This window comes from Orycteropus afer, unplaced genomic scaffold, assembly GCF_000298275.1.
Source record: "Orycteropus afer afer isolate SDZICR_OR568_19922 unplaced genomic scaffold, OryAfe1.0 scaffold00027, whole genome shotgun sequence".
NCBI classification, from domain to species: domain Eukaryota; kingdom Metazoa; phylum Chordata; class Mammalia; order Tubulidentata; family Orycteropodidae; genus Orycteropus; species Orycteropus afer.
In genome coordinates, this window is record NW_006921614.1 from 3,970,081 (window position 1) to 3,988,791 (window position 18,711).

At 37.9% G+C, this 18,711-nt stretch overlaps 1 protein-coding gene across 1 annotated transcript in view; it reads left to right on the top strand.

Annotated features, from left to right (window-relative positions):
* The window catches only part of CAGE1 (cancer antigen 1), a 149,476-nt gene that overhangs the window by 114,386 nt on the left and 16,379 nt on the right, over positions 1–18,711 (top strand). Inside the window, 2 exon segments of the mRNA XM_042780216.1 lie at positions 3,084–3,152; positions 5,641–5,872. Coding sequence (XP_042636150.1) covers positions 3,084–3,152; positions 5,641–5,872 — 301 coding nt within the window.

Consider the following 18,711-nt stretch of genomic DNA (forward strand, 5'->3'; position numbering starts at 1 on the left):
AAAAAAAAAAAAAAAACCTACTGAAACTAATTGAGAGATTCAGCATAGTGGCGGGATATAAGAGCAACATACAAAAGTCAGTTGGATTCCTCTACACCAGCAAAGAGATTGCTGAAAAGGAGAGAAGGAAATCAATACCATTTACAATAGCTACCAAAAAACTAAAATACTTGGGAACAAATCTCACCAGGGACACAAAAGACCTGTACAAAGAAAACTATAAAACATTACTCCAAGAAACCATAAGAGAAATGAAAGAACATATCATGCTTGCGGATAGGGAGATTGAACATTATGAAAATGTCAATACTACCCAAAGCAATCTATACATTCAGTGCAATCCCAATCCAGATCCCATCAGCATTCTCTAAGGATATGGAAAAACCAATCACTAATTTTATATGGAAAGGAAAGAGACCTTGAACAAGCAAAGCACTATTGAAGAAGAACAAAGTAGGAATTCTCACACTCTGGATCTCAAAACCTACTTTACAGCCACAATAGTCAAAACAGCCTGGTACTGGTACAAAAACAGACACATAGACCAGTGGAACAGAATTGAGAACCCATAAATAGGTCTATCGACCTATGCTCAGCTGATTTTAGACAAAGGCCTGAAATTCATTAAATGGACAAGAGGTGGTCTCTTTAACAAATGGTACTGGCAAAGCTGGATATCCATTTGTAGAAAAATGAAACAAGATCAGTACCTCACACCATGCACAAAAACTAACTCCAGATAGATCAAAGACTTAAATGTGAAACCTAAAGCTATAAAGTTTCTCAAGGAAAAAATAGCGGCAAATATGGGGACCCTAATTTATGGCATAAATAGACTGTCAAGCTAACCCAAAATGCACAAACAGCTGATGAGAAACTAGATGAATGGGACCTTCTGAAAATCAAATTTTTATGTGCTTCCAAAGACTTCTCCAAAAGAGTAAAAAGAGAACCCACAGATTGGGAGAAAAAAATTTGGCAATGACATATCTGACAAGGGACTTATCTCTAGAATTTATAGAAAACTCCAACACCTCGATAACAGACAAATAATCCAATTTAAAAATGGGCAGAAGACATGAATAGACACTTCACCAAAGAGGATATTCAGGCAGCCAGCAGATACATGAAGAAATTTTCACAATCATTAGCCATCAAAGAGATGCAAATCAAAACAACAACGAGATACCATCTCGCCCCAGCACAAATGGCAAAGTTGAACAAGACAAAATAACAAATGATGGTGAGGATGTGGAGAGATTGGGATTCTCATACACTGCTGGTGGGATTGTAAAATGATGCAACCACTGTGGGAAGCAGTATGGTGATTCCTTAAAAAGCTGGAATTAGAAATACTATTTGACCCAGCAATCCTATTACGAGGTATATATCCTAAAGAAGTGATAGCCAGGACAAGAACAGATATTCACACACCCACATTCATCGCAGCACTATTTGCAATACCCAAAAGATGGAAACAACCTAGGTGGCTATCAACAGAAGAATGGATAACCAAACTATGGTACATACACACAATCGAATATTATGCAACACTGAAGAATAACATAGAATCTGCAAACCACCACATAACACAAATGAACTTGGAGGACGTTATGCTTAGTGAAATAAGTCAATCATAGAAGGACAAATGTAGTATTAGTTCATTATTGTAAAAAAACAAGGAAAGATTTATGTATGGAAGGAAACTTTCTTTGTTGGTTACCAGAGGTGGGGGGGGGAGGGGAGAGAACAATGCAAAAAAAAAAAAATGCATTGACCCATGTCACTTTAGTTTTGTGTATTTCACTGTACATAAATTATATTTCAATAAAATGTATTTAAAAAAATCAATGTAAGTCAACATTAATAAACTAAAAATGAAAAAGCAAATAATAATAATAACTCAATAATAAATTCCATTGCCATTAAGTCGATTCCAACTCACAGGAACCCTATATGACAGAGTAGAACTGCCTCACAGGGTTTCCAAGGCTGTAAATCTTTACAGAAATACACGACTTCATCTTTCTCCCATGGAGTAGTTGCTGGGTTCAAACTATGCACCTTTTGGTTGGCAGCCCAATTGTTAGATCATCTTGTTGAATTGGCTCTTTTATCATTACGTAGTTTCCATCTTTGTCTCATGTAACAATTTTTAACTTAAAGCCTATTTTGTTTGATATACCTACTCCTCATTTATCAACTGTCTTGTTATCCAATGTTTCACATTTATGACAATAGTAAAAATTCTACTATATGACTATTTTGCACATTAATGATGTACATATGGCAGTGACAAATGCTCAGATGAGAGGTTAGAGCAACCCTGGCTGTTATAGTTAAGGTTATGTGTCAACTTGGCTGAGCCATGATTCTCAGTGGTTTGGCAGTTATATAATGATGTAGTCATCCTCCATTTTATGAACTGATGTGGTCATCCTCCGTTTTCACATAACTCTGATTTTTGCATAATGACCTGGTCTTCAGAGCCTGACCCTGTTGTTCAGTGAAAAGTGGGCATATTAATATAGTCACTCCAGTTCTCTTTTGGTGTCATTTGTGGTGTCTTTATCTGGTTTGGGTATCAGGGTAAGGCTAATCTCATAAATAAATTATGAGTTACTATTTACATGGAGTATCTTTTTTCCATCTTTTCACTTTCAACCTATTTATGTCTTTGGATCTAAAGTGGTCTTTTGCAGATGGCGTATAGTTGGATCAGAGATTTTATTTTTAACATATTAACTCCAAGATCATGTTGCAGTTTATCTTCATAAACGGATCACTTCTCTAACCACAGTGTAAATGACTAGAACATCTAAATGTCACTTTATATATTTATTGCTCTCTACATTCCTTCTTTACCACTGAAACCTATAAAGTGAAGAACTAAATAACTTGAGTTGCTTGGGTAGACTCCAAAGTTCTTAAGTGGTGAAAAGGATGGATGTATAGAGAGCTGGACTACCATTTGAATTTATCTGTTCACCTCCAATGAATCTAACAAAGTATTAATCTAAAGAAATCTATTTTAGTCATAAAATTTAATGATTTTTTTTTTTTTTTTTTAGTTTTTTTTTTAGTTTAGAAGAGAGAAATAAACATTTGGAAGATTTAATTAGGAGGCCCAGAGAGAGAACAACAAAACTGAGGTAAGTTTTTTTCTTTTTCTAAATAATAGTATCTTTAATTATATGTGTGTGTGTAATATTTTTTTAAAACATTTTTCTTTATGTCAATTTAAAACAAATTACATAAATTATATGAAAATGCTTGGTATTTTGCATAGCATAAAATAGTTGCTTGATAAATGTTCTTTGTGTAATCTAAATTGGAGTCAGATTCCCTAACCTCATGGAATTTAGGATTACCTCTAAGGAAAGTACTACAAAGATTCTGAGCTACAACAAAAGATTTTTGTCTACATCAAAATTGATTACCTTGCTATATACTTTATGACCACTTTTTTTTAATGCTAATATTAAGTCAAGCTATAAAGTATATACCTACAGAATTGATTTAAGAACGTAGTAGGATATTAAAATGGTAGTCTTCCTGGCTGGGTTCCTGAAATGCTAATAAAACAATTATCCATTCCCAAAGTGAGAGTGAGTTTCCTCATATGCATAATTTATTAAGCCTATTTCAAAGATCTTGTTCCATGGTTCTTACATCATTAAGATGTGGAGAATAGAGATTGGAGAAGAAATTTCTTTGAATTTGTCATGGTGTGAGCTCTCATCACCTCCCACTAATTTTACTTCATTCACCTAAAGCCTTGGGAGGGAAACTTCCATGGGATCATCTAGAGGGCTTTGAAATGTGTCCCATAAAAGTTGGGAAAACAGAGAATTAATGACTCACTCATGCCTAAAAAGCTAAGGCAACCTGTGGCAGCTCAGTGGGACAGTGTTGGGGTGGCCTGTTTGCTGCAAGCCTGTCATGACAAAAAAATGTGTGTGATAGGTTCTTTAGAACTGTGCAGGTGGAATGGGTTATCTGGGATCTGCCTAAGGCTGCCTGGAGGACTGACTGAGGAATAAAGAAAAGAGAAGCTGAAGGAGAATGCCAGAATTTTAGGGGCTAACGCAGGAGTATCAAGTGACCACCCAGAAGCCGGATGTATCAGTCTAGGTTGAGGAACTGCAGGTGAGAAGTCCCTAGCAATGGGAAGTTCCAAACAGAAAGTATCAGCTTTAGCCATTTGCCAGGCCTAGAGATTCTGAAGCCACCTAGCCAAGTGAAAGCTCTCCTATGGCCTTACTTCTTCTCCTGTAAATAGGAGGAGGTGATAAGTGAACAGAGAGCAAAAACTGACCTCCAAACATAGGGAATGTCCCCCAACTATAGGCCTTACCTGAGAGGAAACAGAAATCTGACTTTTGAATGAAGATTAAAGGATCAGTTAATATTTAGGACTGGACATTCTGCTTACTGAATTGAAACTATGTTTACTCTTTACAATGAGGACTGATTCTTACCTATCAAAAGTTGTTGGGCCTGCTGCATTTTCATCCAATGGTAAAGGGAAAATTTCTCTGAGTGAAGAAAGCTTAAAGTAGAAGTAGGATATAAATGGAGAGCTACATTTTGGTTTTGTCCTGAGTCATATTTGTTCAACATAGCATTTACAAATATAACCATGTTTTGAAAAGCAAAGCTCCTTAACATTGAGTTTTTCTTTATGATGATGGAAAATTTGGCAATGGATATTGCTGATGGTTGCACAACATGGCTAATGTAATTGATACCACTGAATCCTACATGTGAAAAATGTTGAACTGGCAATTGTTTTGTTATTTAAATGTTTACAATAAAAAAATAATAAAGCAATCTCATACCTGGCATGTCTAGGATGCTCAGTAAATGCTAATTCTAACTGAATATGAATCTTCTCTTATTTGCTGAGAACTATAGAATATTTTTCCTGGAATTGTTTTTAAATAAGTAATTTTGCATATAAATTTATGTTTTTCACGAGTTCAAATATTTGTTCACTTTATTTGGCCTATTTTCACAAAGAACTTGAGGCCCATTTATACAGCATTAGACTGGCCTTGAAGCAAGAGAGGTGGGGAAGGGTAGGGCCAAAGAGCTCTCAAGACCTTTCCAGAGAGACCTACACCAGTCTTCAATCTCTACCATCCCCAGAATATCCAATTTCTTCAGTAAATTCAGTAAATAAACAAGCTTGAAACTACTTTTGCATAATCTTAAAATTATGGTGCTGCTTTTGCCATTTGTCCTCAGTAGTGGATTTAGTGGCAAGTAGGGATGCAAAATGAGCCTTTAATAGTTTCAGATGTCTTATTTTTGCCTCTCATTCCACATCACTTCCAAGGGAATTTGTTGGCTTTTCAAGTCATAGCCAGAGTCGTATACTAAGTAAATCTATGAAAATTTTAACATGTAATGAGACTATGGCTCAATATTTTGATTTAATTGCAGTGAGAACGATTCACATATTACACACTGAGCTTTATCTTCATCTTTTTAAATCTAGTATTCTATTCTAGATGACAATTTATCTTTGAAAGTGAAGGGAAAATATGTTAAATAATGATATACTCATTCACTATGTTCACTATTTTAGCGCTTTTCCCCCACTCCTTATTTTTTTTATTTTAATATTTCCTGCAGACCAAGAAGATTAGAAAATCATCCGAAATCCATGACGATGGTAGGTCATCCTGATGGTCATTTTAAAGAGTATTATATTTCTATGTGGTTTGATAATAACACAAGATTAAATACGAGTTATTTCAATAATTCCAGATTTTATTTCAATATATTTCCCACAGCACAAAAACCTCTTCTGCCTCCTGTCATACTTCATCCTGTGATTGGAAGCCCTTCTTCTGAAACTTCTTTTGTATTGTCCCCCTTAACTCCATCCTCCCTGATACTGCTTCATCTTAAGCCCTCTTTTCATCTGGACTATTGCAATCATTTCCTAATTGGTCTTCTGCCTCCACTTTGATTTCTGCCTCCCCTTCATTCCATCCTCCACAGAGTGTTGTTAGGTGCCATCAAGTCAGTTCCAACTAATATCAACCCTACATACAACAGAATAAAACACTACCCAGTCTTGCACCATCCTCAAAATCGTTGCCATGCTTGAGCCCATCATCACAGGCACTGGGTCAGTCCATCTCACTTGAGGGTCTTCCCTTTTTCACTGACCTTCTAGTTTACCAAGCAAAATATTCTTCTCCAGGATCAGTCCCTTCTAACACCATGACCAAAGTATGTGAGACGAAGTCTGGCCATTCTCACTACTAAGGAACGTTCTGGCTGTACTTCTCCAAGATATATTTGTTCGTTCTTCTAGCAGAACATGGTACATTTAATATGCTTTGCCAACACTACAATTCAAATGCATCAGTTCTTCTGGTCTTCCTTATTCATTGTCCAGCTTTCACATGCATATGTTTCAGTTGACAATACTATGGCTTGGGTCAGGCACATCTTAGTCTTCAAAGTTATATCTTTGCTTTTTAACATTTTAAAGAGGTCTTTCTGCCTCTAATTGTTCTCCCCTTCATTCATCCTCTACACACTACCCGGAGTGATCTTTCAAAAGCAAAATATGCTCATGTTCCTCCCTACATAAAACCTTTCAGTGGTTTCCAGTGGCATTACAGATCAAATCCCAGCTTCTTATCACAGCATATAAGGCCCTCTGTGGTCAGGCCCTAAGAGCTCTGATGGCATAATGGTTACAGCATTCAGCTGCTAACCAAAAGGTCAGTGGTTTGAACCCACCAGTCGCTCTGCAGGAAAGAGAGGCAGTCTGCTTCTGTAAAGATTTACAGCCTTAGAAACCCTATGGGGCAGTTCTACACTGTTCTATAGGGTCACTATGAGTTGGAATCAACTTGATAACAGTGGATTTTGTGTGGTCTAGCCCTTGCATTCCCATCCAATCTTATCACACACCATCTAAATTTATCATGCATGCTTTCCCTGCCCATTGTTCACAACAACATATCTAACTAGGAATTTTCTATATATTCTATGTTATTTTTTATGCCTGCCTGTTATTATACAAGGACCTCTGGTGACCTAGTGCCTAAAGCATTTGACTGCTAGCCAGAAGGCTCGCAGTTCAAACCCACCAGCCACTGCTCAGAAGGAAGGTTGGGCAATCTGCTTCCATAGTGATATCACCTCAGAAACCGAAGGAGGGGTCGCTATGAGTCGGATCTGACTTGACAGCAGTGAGTTTGTTTTTTGGTTATTATACATGTACCTTCTCCTGCCTAGAAAATTCTCCAACTCTTTTTCTCTCCTTACTTCAGTTCTCACCTCACAAATACCTGCCAACTCAAGATTCATCTTCTATATGAAGCCTTTCCTGCTTCATACATTCTTCCAGATGGAACTGACTTGCTTCCTCCTAGATGCCTACCCTGTACCCTTTGTTATAATAGCATTTATTTCATGACAATTCTCTGCTTATATGTCCCTTCAGTTGACTAGAACTTTTTTTTTAATTGTGATTTGGGTGAAAGTTTACAAAGCGTATTCATTTTCCAGAGAGCAGTTCATACACATTTTGTTTCATAACATTATTTGCAGTCCCCATAATATAACAGCTCTCCTCCCATATCCTCCCTGTGGTTACCTTTCCCCTGTGTCTTTTTTTCCTGTGCATTCCTGCCTTCTGAGCTATCTCCCTGTGCAAATACTGCCCCTTCTGATCTGGTTAGAGTTGGGACCTAGGACCATTGCTAGACTTGCTAGAGTAATCCCTAATAGAAGACCTAGCTGCTGCTGCTGCTCTTGACTACAAAATGCCATGGGTATGCATTCATGCGTGCTGTGGTCTTTTTGTAACACAGCTTTGTCAAAGAGTAGTACAATCAAGAGGGCTATTCTTTGAGTGCACAACTCTATGCCCCTTTTGAGATCTAGCTTTTTTAGTAATTGAATTCTAAGGACACCTATAATACTATTGTTGTATGCCACTGAGTCAATTCCATCTCATAGCAACCCTACAGCACAGAGTAAAACTGCCCCATAGGGTTTCTAAGGTTGTCATCTTTACAGAAACAGATTGCCACATCTTTCTGTTGCAGAAGACTGTTGTTGTTGTTATGTGCCATCGAGTCAGACCCGACTCATAGCGAGTTTCCAAAGCAGTATCACTACGGAAGTAGATTGCCCCATCTTCCTTCCAAGGAGTGGCTGGTGGGTTTGAACCGCCAGCCTTCTGGTTAGCAGTCAAGTGCTTTAGCTACTATGCTACCAGAGCTCCCAAAGATTAGCAGGTTCAAACCTCTGACTTTTTGGTCAGAAGCCAAGTGTTTAACCATTACACCACCAGGCCACCTTACTTTAATACTATCTTAATTGTACTGTGCTGTTGAGTCTCTTCATAAATTACTCACATTTCTTCTATCCCTTTCTATTCATTTCTACCAGATGGTAACCAAACCAAGGAAGATGAAACTCAACCAGTTTTGTTCCTTATAGCATTCCTAAATTGGAAAAATGTTGAAACAAACAAACAAAACTGTTAATTAAAATGTCATATTATGTGCGAGTTCATCTATCTATTGGCTTTCCAAGTATCCTTTTCAGGAATTTTGTCACTGAATGCCTGTCTTTCCTCAAACTTAAGAAACGTTTTTTTTTTTTTTTCCTTTCATTTTTGATGCCAGATCTTGTAGGAGGAAATAGAAATGATTAGGTCTAACAGGACTGAAGAGTAAACATTAATCATTCTTGTCATCCATTCCAGGAATAGAGCCATTACTAAATCTATTACCCAAATCAATCCATACAAATAATGTGAATAGTGATTACATTCCAAAAATTGTGATAACTTTTTTCTAATTTCTTTCTATAATTAAACAAATATATTCTACTTTAACATAAACAAGCAAACAAACACAATGGCTTCTTTTCCAAATATCTGTCTACTTTTGTTCTCACAGAATACCATTCCCATATTATCAGGTCTTTAACGATGCAAAAAAAAAAAAAAGAGTTAAAAATTTCACTTTAACTTTTTATCTACTCTGTAAGACATTGTTTTTCTATCCAGGTAGGCAGGCCCTTCTTACTAGCAACCACATTTACAAAGACAGTAAATCTGAGATTCTTTGAAGTGAAAGCCCAGATGAAAGGAGAGGACTGAGCTATAAAGACCTAACTCTTCAAGTTTCTGCTTCAACATAGTCTTGAGGAATTAGCTCTGAATTTAAACAAAGAAAGCATCCACAGTTGATTTTGTGGGCTGCATCAGAAAAATAAATGTACAAAGCATCATACATATTTTCTTTTTAGTAAACCCCAGAGCCAGGCTGAAGGCGTAACTATTGAATTAAAACATCCCTTGAGCGGGAGGAAATATATTATTTTATTTCACTGAAGTTAGTTTTGTACTTAAAACAGTCAGGTAAGTACAAGAGGAAAATATATGTAAAGTATGTATCTGGCCCCAAAGGAAATATTGAATAAATAAAAGTTTTGTTGTTGAGAATTCTGTAAAACAGGCCTTATGTAAAGTGTGAAATAAAAAATTGGTTCATTTTGCTAATTCAAAAAATTGAAACACAATTTAATAAGACAAATTAAACCATTAAAATGCACAATGAATAGCAGTTACAATACTTCATTTCAGAAAAGTATGCATTGAAAACTTTAGAAGTGACTAAAGTTTTTAAAATACTTATTATTTTTATTTTATTGATTTAGTGGGATCTTGTAGTGAAAATTAAAATATGATAGGAGAAAGATAAATATTAAGATAAAGACAGCCAATGCAGTGTCTACAATCTGCAAACAAATATAGTAAAACAGTGAGAAGCATTAGCACAAGTTTTCTACAAACAGGATGTGTATATAAAAGCTGTCATGAACATGTGTGCTATAGCATCAAACCCAAACCAACTCATTGTCATCAAGTCAATTCTGACTCATAGTGACCCTACACGACAGAGCAGAACTTCCTCATAAGGTTTCCAAGGCAGTAATCTTTATGGAAGCAGAATGCCACATCTTTCTCTGGTGGAGTAGCTTGTGAGTTCAATGTACCAACCTTTTGGTTAGCAGCTGAACACTTAACCATCACACCACCAGGGCTCCTTGTCAATAGCATAGCTATTTATTACCTTTCACCTATAGGTTGTCTCAAAATTAATGTGCCTCCCTTGGGGCATAGCTTGAGGATGCAGAAGCCAGTTATTCTTTCAATAAACTTGTAGTGAATTTCAATAAAGTATGGAACAGGCTCTGTGATAGATAACAAGGATACAGAGAAAAATAAAGTGAGGATCAGCAAGGAGTACATCATCTCTTGGGGGAAATACATAAGTAAATGCTGTTCTAGAATGGTATATAGGTATAACTCTCTAGGACTAAGTAAGAAAGGAGTCCCTAGGTGGTGCAAATGGTTAACATGCTTGGCTACTACCTGAAAGTTGGAGGCTCAAGTCCACCCAGAGGTGCCTCAGAAGAAAGGCCTGGTGAACTATTTTAAAAAAACAGCCATTGAAAAACCCTATGGAGCACTGTTCTACTTTGACATATTGCATCTCCACAAGTCAAAGTTGACTCAACTGGTACTTTGAAGTGAGAAAAATTCTGGGAAGATTTTACAGAAATGATGGCACCTGAGACAAATCTTCAATGACCAGGAATAAGGAAAGCAACTGTGTGCTCAAAGGACAGAGGCGGATATACCCTGGCACATTCCCTGTACTACAAGTAATGTCTAAAACCCAAATTTGTATGAAGATTGCAAGGGATGACATTGATCCTGAGGCACATTATACAGCATGCTAAGAAATTAGCTCTGTCCTAATGAGGATCTTCTGAAGGATTTTAAGTAGAGGAAAGAGGTGGCCAGGTATGCATTTTTGAAAGAACATCCTGACAGTAATAGACAAGGGTGGGTTGTTGGAGGAGAGCTAGAATTAGAAGTACAGTTTAGATATTGTTACCATGCTCCAGGCAAGGAAAATGGAGGCTAGGAACTCGTTGTCGTCGTCGTTATGTGCCGTCGGCTAGGAACTAGGGGGAAAAAAAAAAAAAAAACTGACTGCCGTCGAGTCAGATCCCACTCATAGTGACCCCTCCCTTGGGTTTCCGAGGTGGTATCACTACAGAAGTAGATTGCCTAGTCTTCCTTCTGAGGAAGGTTTGAACCACCAGCCTTCTGGTTAGCATCAAATGCCTCAGGCACTATGCCACCAGAGCTCCCAGGAACTAGAATAGTGGCAGAGAAAATAGGAAGAGATGAATACAAAGTGGTTTCAAAGGTAAAATGAAAATGATGTGGTAATTAGTTAGCTAGGGGTTTGAAAAGGAGTCTCGGAACCCTTACAGGGTTCTGGGTAGATGGTGGTAACCTTAACTGAGATAGGAAATCCAAGAGGAACAGTTGTTTGGTGGTATGATGAGTTTGAGGTTGCTATGAGACAACTGTGTAGAGATGGTTAATAAGCAGTAAGAGATATGCTGAGGAAAAGGGTTTAGTGGTAAGGAAGAGGACTGAAGATAAAGAAGAGAGCATAGAGAATTGATGAAACAAGATCTCAGAGGAGGAAAGAAGGAGTAGTAGTGTTCTACGGCACAGCACAGTAATAGGGTGTTATGGATTGAATTGTATCCCCAAAAAATATGTTGAAGTTCTAACCTGTGTACCTATGAAAGTGACCTTGTATGAAAATATGGTTTATGAAGATATTATCAGTTAACATGAATGTGGTAGTTAAGGTTGTGTGTCAATTTGCCTGGGCCATGATTTTGAGTGGTTTGTAGATGCATGTCATTATTCCCCATGATGAGATTGTAAACACCTCCATGGTGGAATCTGCTGTGAGCAGTTAAATAGTTGGGGGAGTTACCTTTGGGGTATGACCTGCTTCCAGTACATATAGAGAAGCTTTGGGAAAGGTCTATAGCTTTTTGGCACATTTTGGGCCATGTTGCCTGCTGATCATGGGATTGTGCCATTTTACATGCTAATCTTGGATTCATCAACCTCAGTAGGCAACACCTGCAATGAGTTCGAAGAAGCCACTAGCTCCAGTGGGCCTGGAAAAAGAAGCAGAGCTGAAGGCCAAGATCGAGGGGCCTTCACCCAGCTACTAGAGCTGTTACTCTGAACTTAGACTTCTAGCCTACTAAACAGTAAAGGAATAAATTCCTGCTTGGTAAAGTCATCCACTTGTGGTACTTCTGTTACAGCAGCAGTAGAGGACCAAGACAATGAGGTCCAATAGGAGTAGGGTAGGTCCTAATCTCATCTAAGGAGCCTCTTTACAAAAAAAAAAAAAAAAAGAAGATACAGAAGATGGCTATGTGAAGATACATCTATCTACAAGCCAAGAAACACTGGGGCTACCAGAAGCTGGGAGAGATAAGAAGGGATCTTCCCCTAGAGCCTTGAAGAGAACATGTTTGTGCTGCCATCTAGAATTTGAACTTCCAGCCTCCAGAACTGTGAGAGATTAAATTTCTGTTCTTTAAGCTACCCATTTTGTAGTATTTTGTTATGGTAGCCTATTGTCATTTGTTTTGGTTCTCTAGAGTTGCTCTAACAGAAAATACCAGAAATGTATGGTTTTAACAAACAGGGATTTATTCTCTCACAGTTTTGGAGGCTACAAGTCCAAATTGAAAATGCCATCTCTAGAGGCTGGGTGAAGGCCCCTCGACCTTCAGCTTCAGCTCTGCCTCTTGCTCCTAACTCACTGGAGCTAGAGGCATCTCTTAACTCAGGGAGCTTCTGGCTGCTAAGGCTGACAAACCCAAGGTCAACAAGTAAAATGATACAGTCCAAAGATTATCAAGCAACATGGTAGGCCACTAATTCAAGTCCAGAAACAGTCCCAAGATTGGCAGACAACATGGCAGGCCACTCACTGATGACTTGGCCAAATGCAGGATCCATTCACTCACTCATTCACTCACTTACTGCTGTCGAGTTGAATCTGACTCATAGCAACTCCTCCTTGGGTTTCTGAGGTGATATCACTACGGAAGTAGATTACCCAACTTTCCTTCTGAGGAGTGGCTGCTGGGTTTGAACCACCATCCTTCTGGTTAGCAGTTAAATGTCTTAGGCAGTACACACCACCAGAGCTCCCAATGCAGGATCCAGATGTGCCAAAAAGTTCAGAGACTTCTCTCAAAGTTGTCTTCCTATATACTGGAAGCATCCCCAGGGCAGCTACTCAGCTGCTCACAGTCGAATCCACCACTGAGTTGATTACCAGTCTTATCATCAGCAGTAAATACATCTAGTTGCCCAGCCACTCAAAACCAGGCCCAGCCAAGTTGACACACAACCTTAACTACCACATCATCAAAACGTGCCTATACTTACTTCCTTTTGTCCAGTCTCAGAGGAAGCTGTGTCCCTATGTATTAGTCTCCTATGGCTGCCTTTATTGAATTCTTAACTTCACCTAAAAAAAAAAATCCTTTCTTCAACCCTCTTATGCCTTAAAGCTATCATATTTCCTCTTTTTCCCCTCCTCATTATACCTTCTGAAAGGTGGCTATTCACAGTTTATAGAGCATCTTCACATATTATCTTAATTATGTAGATCATCTAAACTCATAGTGTTTATATTTTCCATATTGCCAGTTTTCATAACTCTCCTTTTTAAAAAGGCTGTGTAACATCAATGAGTTTTGAAGGTTCAAAACCAGTTTGAACTGGAGACATGTATGATCTCACAAAAGAAATCAAATGCTGCAAAATGGTGGAGTAACAGAGGCAAATTTATAAAGTAAAATCAAGAAATAAAAGTACAACATTCTGACTGGAAGTTGAAATATTAGGGAAGCCAGAGGTGAGACAACTTGAAGTGAAGATTTTACAGTAAACACAAATTTATGGGCTGTTTGGATTGGTTAGCTTAAATACATGACTAGGGGGAATTTGACAAGGTAGTCATAAGGTAATTATCTTAAAACATTGCCTGAAGCCTTCCCCTTCCAGATTCTCAAACAGCAGACCATTCATCAAGGATTTTGTATCCAAGCCCAAAAGTTTGTTACCCAAGATGATGAAGACTGACATGGATGCAGCTGATGCTGCAAATCAGGGGGAACTGGAGGAAAACACACGACTTATTAATCAAGTGTTAGAACTCCTACACACACTTGAAGATCTCTCTGCAAGAGTAGATGCAGTTAAGGAAGAAAATCTAAAGCTAAAATCAGAAAACCAAGTTCTTGGACACTATATAGTCAGCATCTAACGTTTTTCAAACAACTGACACAAAAAGCAAATGAAAGTAAGAGGTTGATGTCCTCTGTGTTTTATGGAATTGCTGCTGCAATTTTTTCTTTGAAATTTGGATAGATTTCAAAATATACAGTACCTTTGTTTGTGGGCTTCATTGAATATTTATGAAGATAATGGCAGATCTAGGCAAAATTAAGAGCATAACAGGAGATGTCTATGAGTTTGTGTATTATGTTAGTCTATGAAAATGTGCAAATGTATTGTAGAGACTTTAGAATTGCATGTATCTATGAAACCTTGAAGATGAATGTTTTCTTCAATTTGCTTTTTTAGGTTTAGAACTGTCTTTTATTATAGGAATAGTAAAAGATGATACAAGAAACTAACTACCATGTTGTGAAAAAGTGACCAAAATCATGTACTAATGCACAGCTTTATATGTACCCAGTCCACCATCTTGTGCCTCTTTTCCATTTGCCTCTTCCTTCCCATTTCCCTTTCCCTTAGGAAAAAGGATAGTTCCACATTTGTAAAAGTAATTTTAATAACAGTTAATATTTTATGAGAGTAACGTGAACTCATTATTGAAACTTAATCAAAACAACTTTCTCAGCTAGGGCCTGTCATTTGTTATATTTAGTAATAAGATAAGAGCTGTTGGTTTTTCTCTTAATAAATTGAAAATGGACTATAAAAATGAAAATTATTCCTTGAAACTATGAATTTTAAAGTTGGGAAGGTTTGCTGTTCAGTACTTCCTTCTGCACAAAATGACTGACTGGTATCTGAAAAAAAAAAAAGACCTCTAGTTGTATGTTCAAAAAATCTTGGGGAACATAGGAATAGGGTGGGAAAAATAGTTGGTAAGCAGTAGTAACCAACTCTCTGTTTTCATTCCAAATTTCTGTTGTCATTTCCACAGATTAGGTCTTTTGGGTTACAACATATATGAATGTGGATTAAGTCTGACTAACATAATGTAAACCACATCTGGAAGAGAACAGTTACAAATAGTTCAGTCTCTTAAAGTTTATTTATAGCATCTAGAAGATCATCTTTTGCAAAAACTCTTAAGTGTGTATTAGCATCAGAATCATGAACATAATGGGAGAATTTTTCATGTGTGTTAAAATAATCTCTGTATTTTATCACATCACTTCTCCCCTGAATTTTCTGTTAAGTCCAGCTGTTTGGTTTGTAGAGTTTTAGGCATCTTTTTATTAAGCAGTTTTTAAAAATTCAGTTGTAGATTCCATTTAAAAAGGGACTCTATCAGAGGTAATGTTAAAATGTTAATTATAATAGTGTGGTGCTTATGTTTGTGTGTCAACTTGGCTGGGCCTGGTTGAGTGGCTGGGCAGCTAGTGGTAGTTATTCCCCATGACGAGACTGGCAATCAGCTCCATGGTGGGATCTACCACAAGCAGCTGAGTAGCTGCTTTGAGTATGTGGTCTGCTTCCCATATATAAGAAGCAGCTTTGGGAATGGTCTCTAGCTTGTGGCACGCTTGAACCCTGCATGTAGCCATGTCGTTCAGCAGCCTGCGATGCTCCACCGATCTGGGGACTTACGACAGACTAGAATTAATAGCCTGCCATGTGGTTTGGTAACATCAGGACTGTGTCTTTTTATTTGTCAACCTTGAGCTTGGCAGCTCAGCAGTCAACAGCTATCTCAGTGAAGAAAAGCCTCTAGCTTCATTGGTCCGGGAGCTGGAGGCAGAGCTGAAGCCCAAGTCTGAGGATCCAGCCCCTAGAGCTTGGCACTTTGAACTTGGACTTAAATCCAAACTATGAGAGAATAAACTCATCTTTGTTAGCCATCCCATTTGTGGTATATTCTTGTCAGAGTGGCACTAGGTAACCAGAACAAATAGGAAGAGAGATCTAATACACTTTATGGTTGTTATATTTGAGCTACTTTTAATCATGGAATAATCTTATGATTGTATTGGTGTAAGTACCATTTGTTCAATGACTTTGTGTGAATACATATAGTCATACTGCAAATATTTTGCATCCCTTTTGTGACCTAATTTACAAACACTTAAAGCTTGTATTGTAATTCTGCTTTTCTGTTTAATAAAAGCTATTTCAGAGGAAAAAAAAAAAAAGCCTGAAGGCTTCTGAGGTAATTTCTGATAAGGATCTTACGTCGAGACCCTCCCTTAGGGACATTCTTTCCATATCTTTAGTTTAACCATAGAGAAAACTATTTATTTCATTATATGCTTAAGTATGTGTAAGAATTTGACAATGGCAAGGGAAATTCTTTATTATGTACCTAAGTCTATCTAAGGGTTTTATAGGTGCAAGGAAAATAAGCAAAAGCTAAGGAGTCAAGGCTCAGAAATGGGCTGATCATTCTGGTAAAAGTCAAGCGCCTCAATTTTGGAACTCTCACACATTCCCTCCTTTTGATCAAGGTTTTCATTAACCTCCTTTGATCACTATTATATGAATGCTTTTTTTCTGCAGGGGCTTGCAGTGATGCCACATGATTCTTTAGATATCTGTTTACTTGGGGAAGCCTTTAAGATCCCTGAAACTACTGTTTAATAGTCAGGCACCATCTTTCACTTGTTGTGGCTTATCATTCAGCTTCTGTGATCTTAGATGGGGGTCTATGTGGGGTAAGGCTACTTTAGAGGAACAGCTTTACTGTTCAAAAGACTGGCTTAGGATGAACTCAAGTCCATTTGGGAAATGGTCTCATTTATGTACACAAGTCTCTTCACAGGCATCAAATTGGTATTTTGTATCATTACATTGGTTATACAATTCATGTAACATTTGATTATTCCAGTAATCACTAACATAAAAATTAATGTCATTACTCCAGTTAGCGATACAGATCTAATCCAGGATCCAATACCTTTATGTAACCAGCTGAAAATATCAAACTAAGAGGATTCAGGTTCTGAGGCTTATATATGATATTAGGTAGGTTTTTGGTGAATTTTATAATTCATCATGATAAATCATTATCTTGAGAAGTAGATGAAACAAGATCATTATAATTATCTTGTTCAACATAGTGGATATTGTTAACCCAGTTGCAACAAGAAGTGTTTGCCTAGCACAAACACCTCCTTGTTGGGCTAAAAGAAAAATCTGTTCTGTTGTCTAAAATACTACTTCACAAGGAAGTTCAAGGATTCTTGCCGGACTACCATTCCATCAGTAATTTCATTCATGATTTGTTCCAGGGAGGGAGACAAATTTCAGAGTGCCTGCTCTAATCAGGCTACTCCATAAAAAGAAAATAATGATCTTAAAAATTGATATCTCATCCCAGATATAAGTTGGATGGCATTGTAATACCCACAGTGTCAGTAGATCTCTTGATCTAAGTCAAGATTTGTAAACTGCTGGCCCAATGAGTACTTTCATTATAGAAGTATATTTCTAATGGGATGTCTAAATGGCTTAGAGTTCACTGGCCTGTAATGTTCCATGCATCCAAACAAGGCAATGCCGAAGCATGAAGTTCATCACCTGAGTTTGGTATATCAATATAGGGTAATTTGGTCCTCCACAAAAGGACACATACCCACAAGAAACACAAATCATAACTTTTCTGTTAGTAGTAGATTGGAGCAGGAGGCAGCCGCAGGGATCCAGGTGAGGAGAGGGAACCCAGGCCACACCCCACAAGCTGCAAGGCAGGAAAGCAGGAGAAAGGAGAGGAAAAAGGCCAGGGGGCTGGGACAGAGCGAGGAGGCAGCAGCAGGAATCCAGGTAAGGGGGGATTGGAGAGGTTTTGAACAGCAAAAGCAGACAAACTTTTTTGTCTGTTTATCCTACTGTGGTGACATGTTGCTGTGAGTCTTGAGGCTATGCCACCAGTGTTTCAAACCCAGTGGGGTGCACATGGTGCACAGGTATCAGCCTGGCTTGCAAACTGAGACAGACTAGGAAGAAGGAAGAGGTCATCCACTTCTCAAAGAATTGACTAGGGAAAACCTTATGAATAGCAGAGAAACAATGTCTGATGTATTATTCACAACTTTATGAATAACTCAGAATCACTGTCCAATACAGAGGACAAGGATGGGGACTGGGACAGAGCAAGGACTTAGGTTAGAAGGCTCTCAAAACACGAGTGGGAAAGAGCTGCATCATCACAGTAGAACCAGCCTTACAGATATGGATAAGGTAAAGCTTTCGAGACCTCCATTTGCTGATGTGGCACCACTCAAATTGAGGAGGAACAGCTGCAGACATCCATTAATAACTGGAACATGGATAGTACGAAGTATGAATCTAGTAAAATTGGAAGTTGTCAAAAATGAAATGGAACACATAAAGACTGATATCCTAGGCATTAGTGAGCTGATATAGACTCATTTTGGCCATTTTGAATCAGACAACCATATGATCTACTATGCTGGGAATGAAAATTTGAAGAAGAATGGCATGGCATTCATCATCACAAAGAATGTTTCAAGATCTATCCTGAAGTACAATGCTGTCAGTGATAAGATAATATCCATATA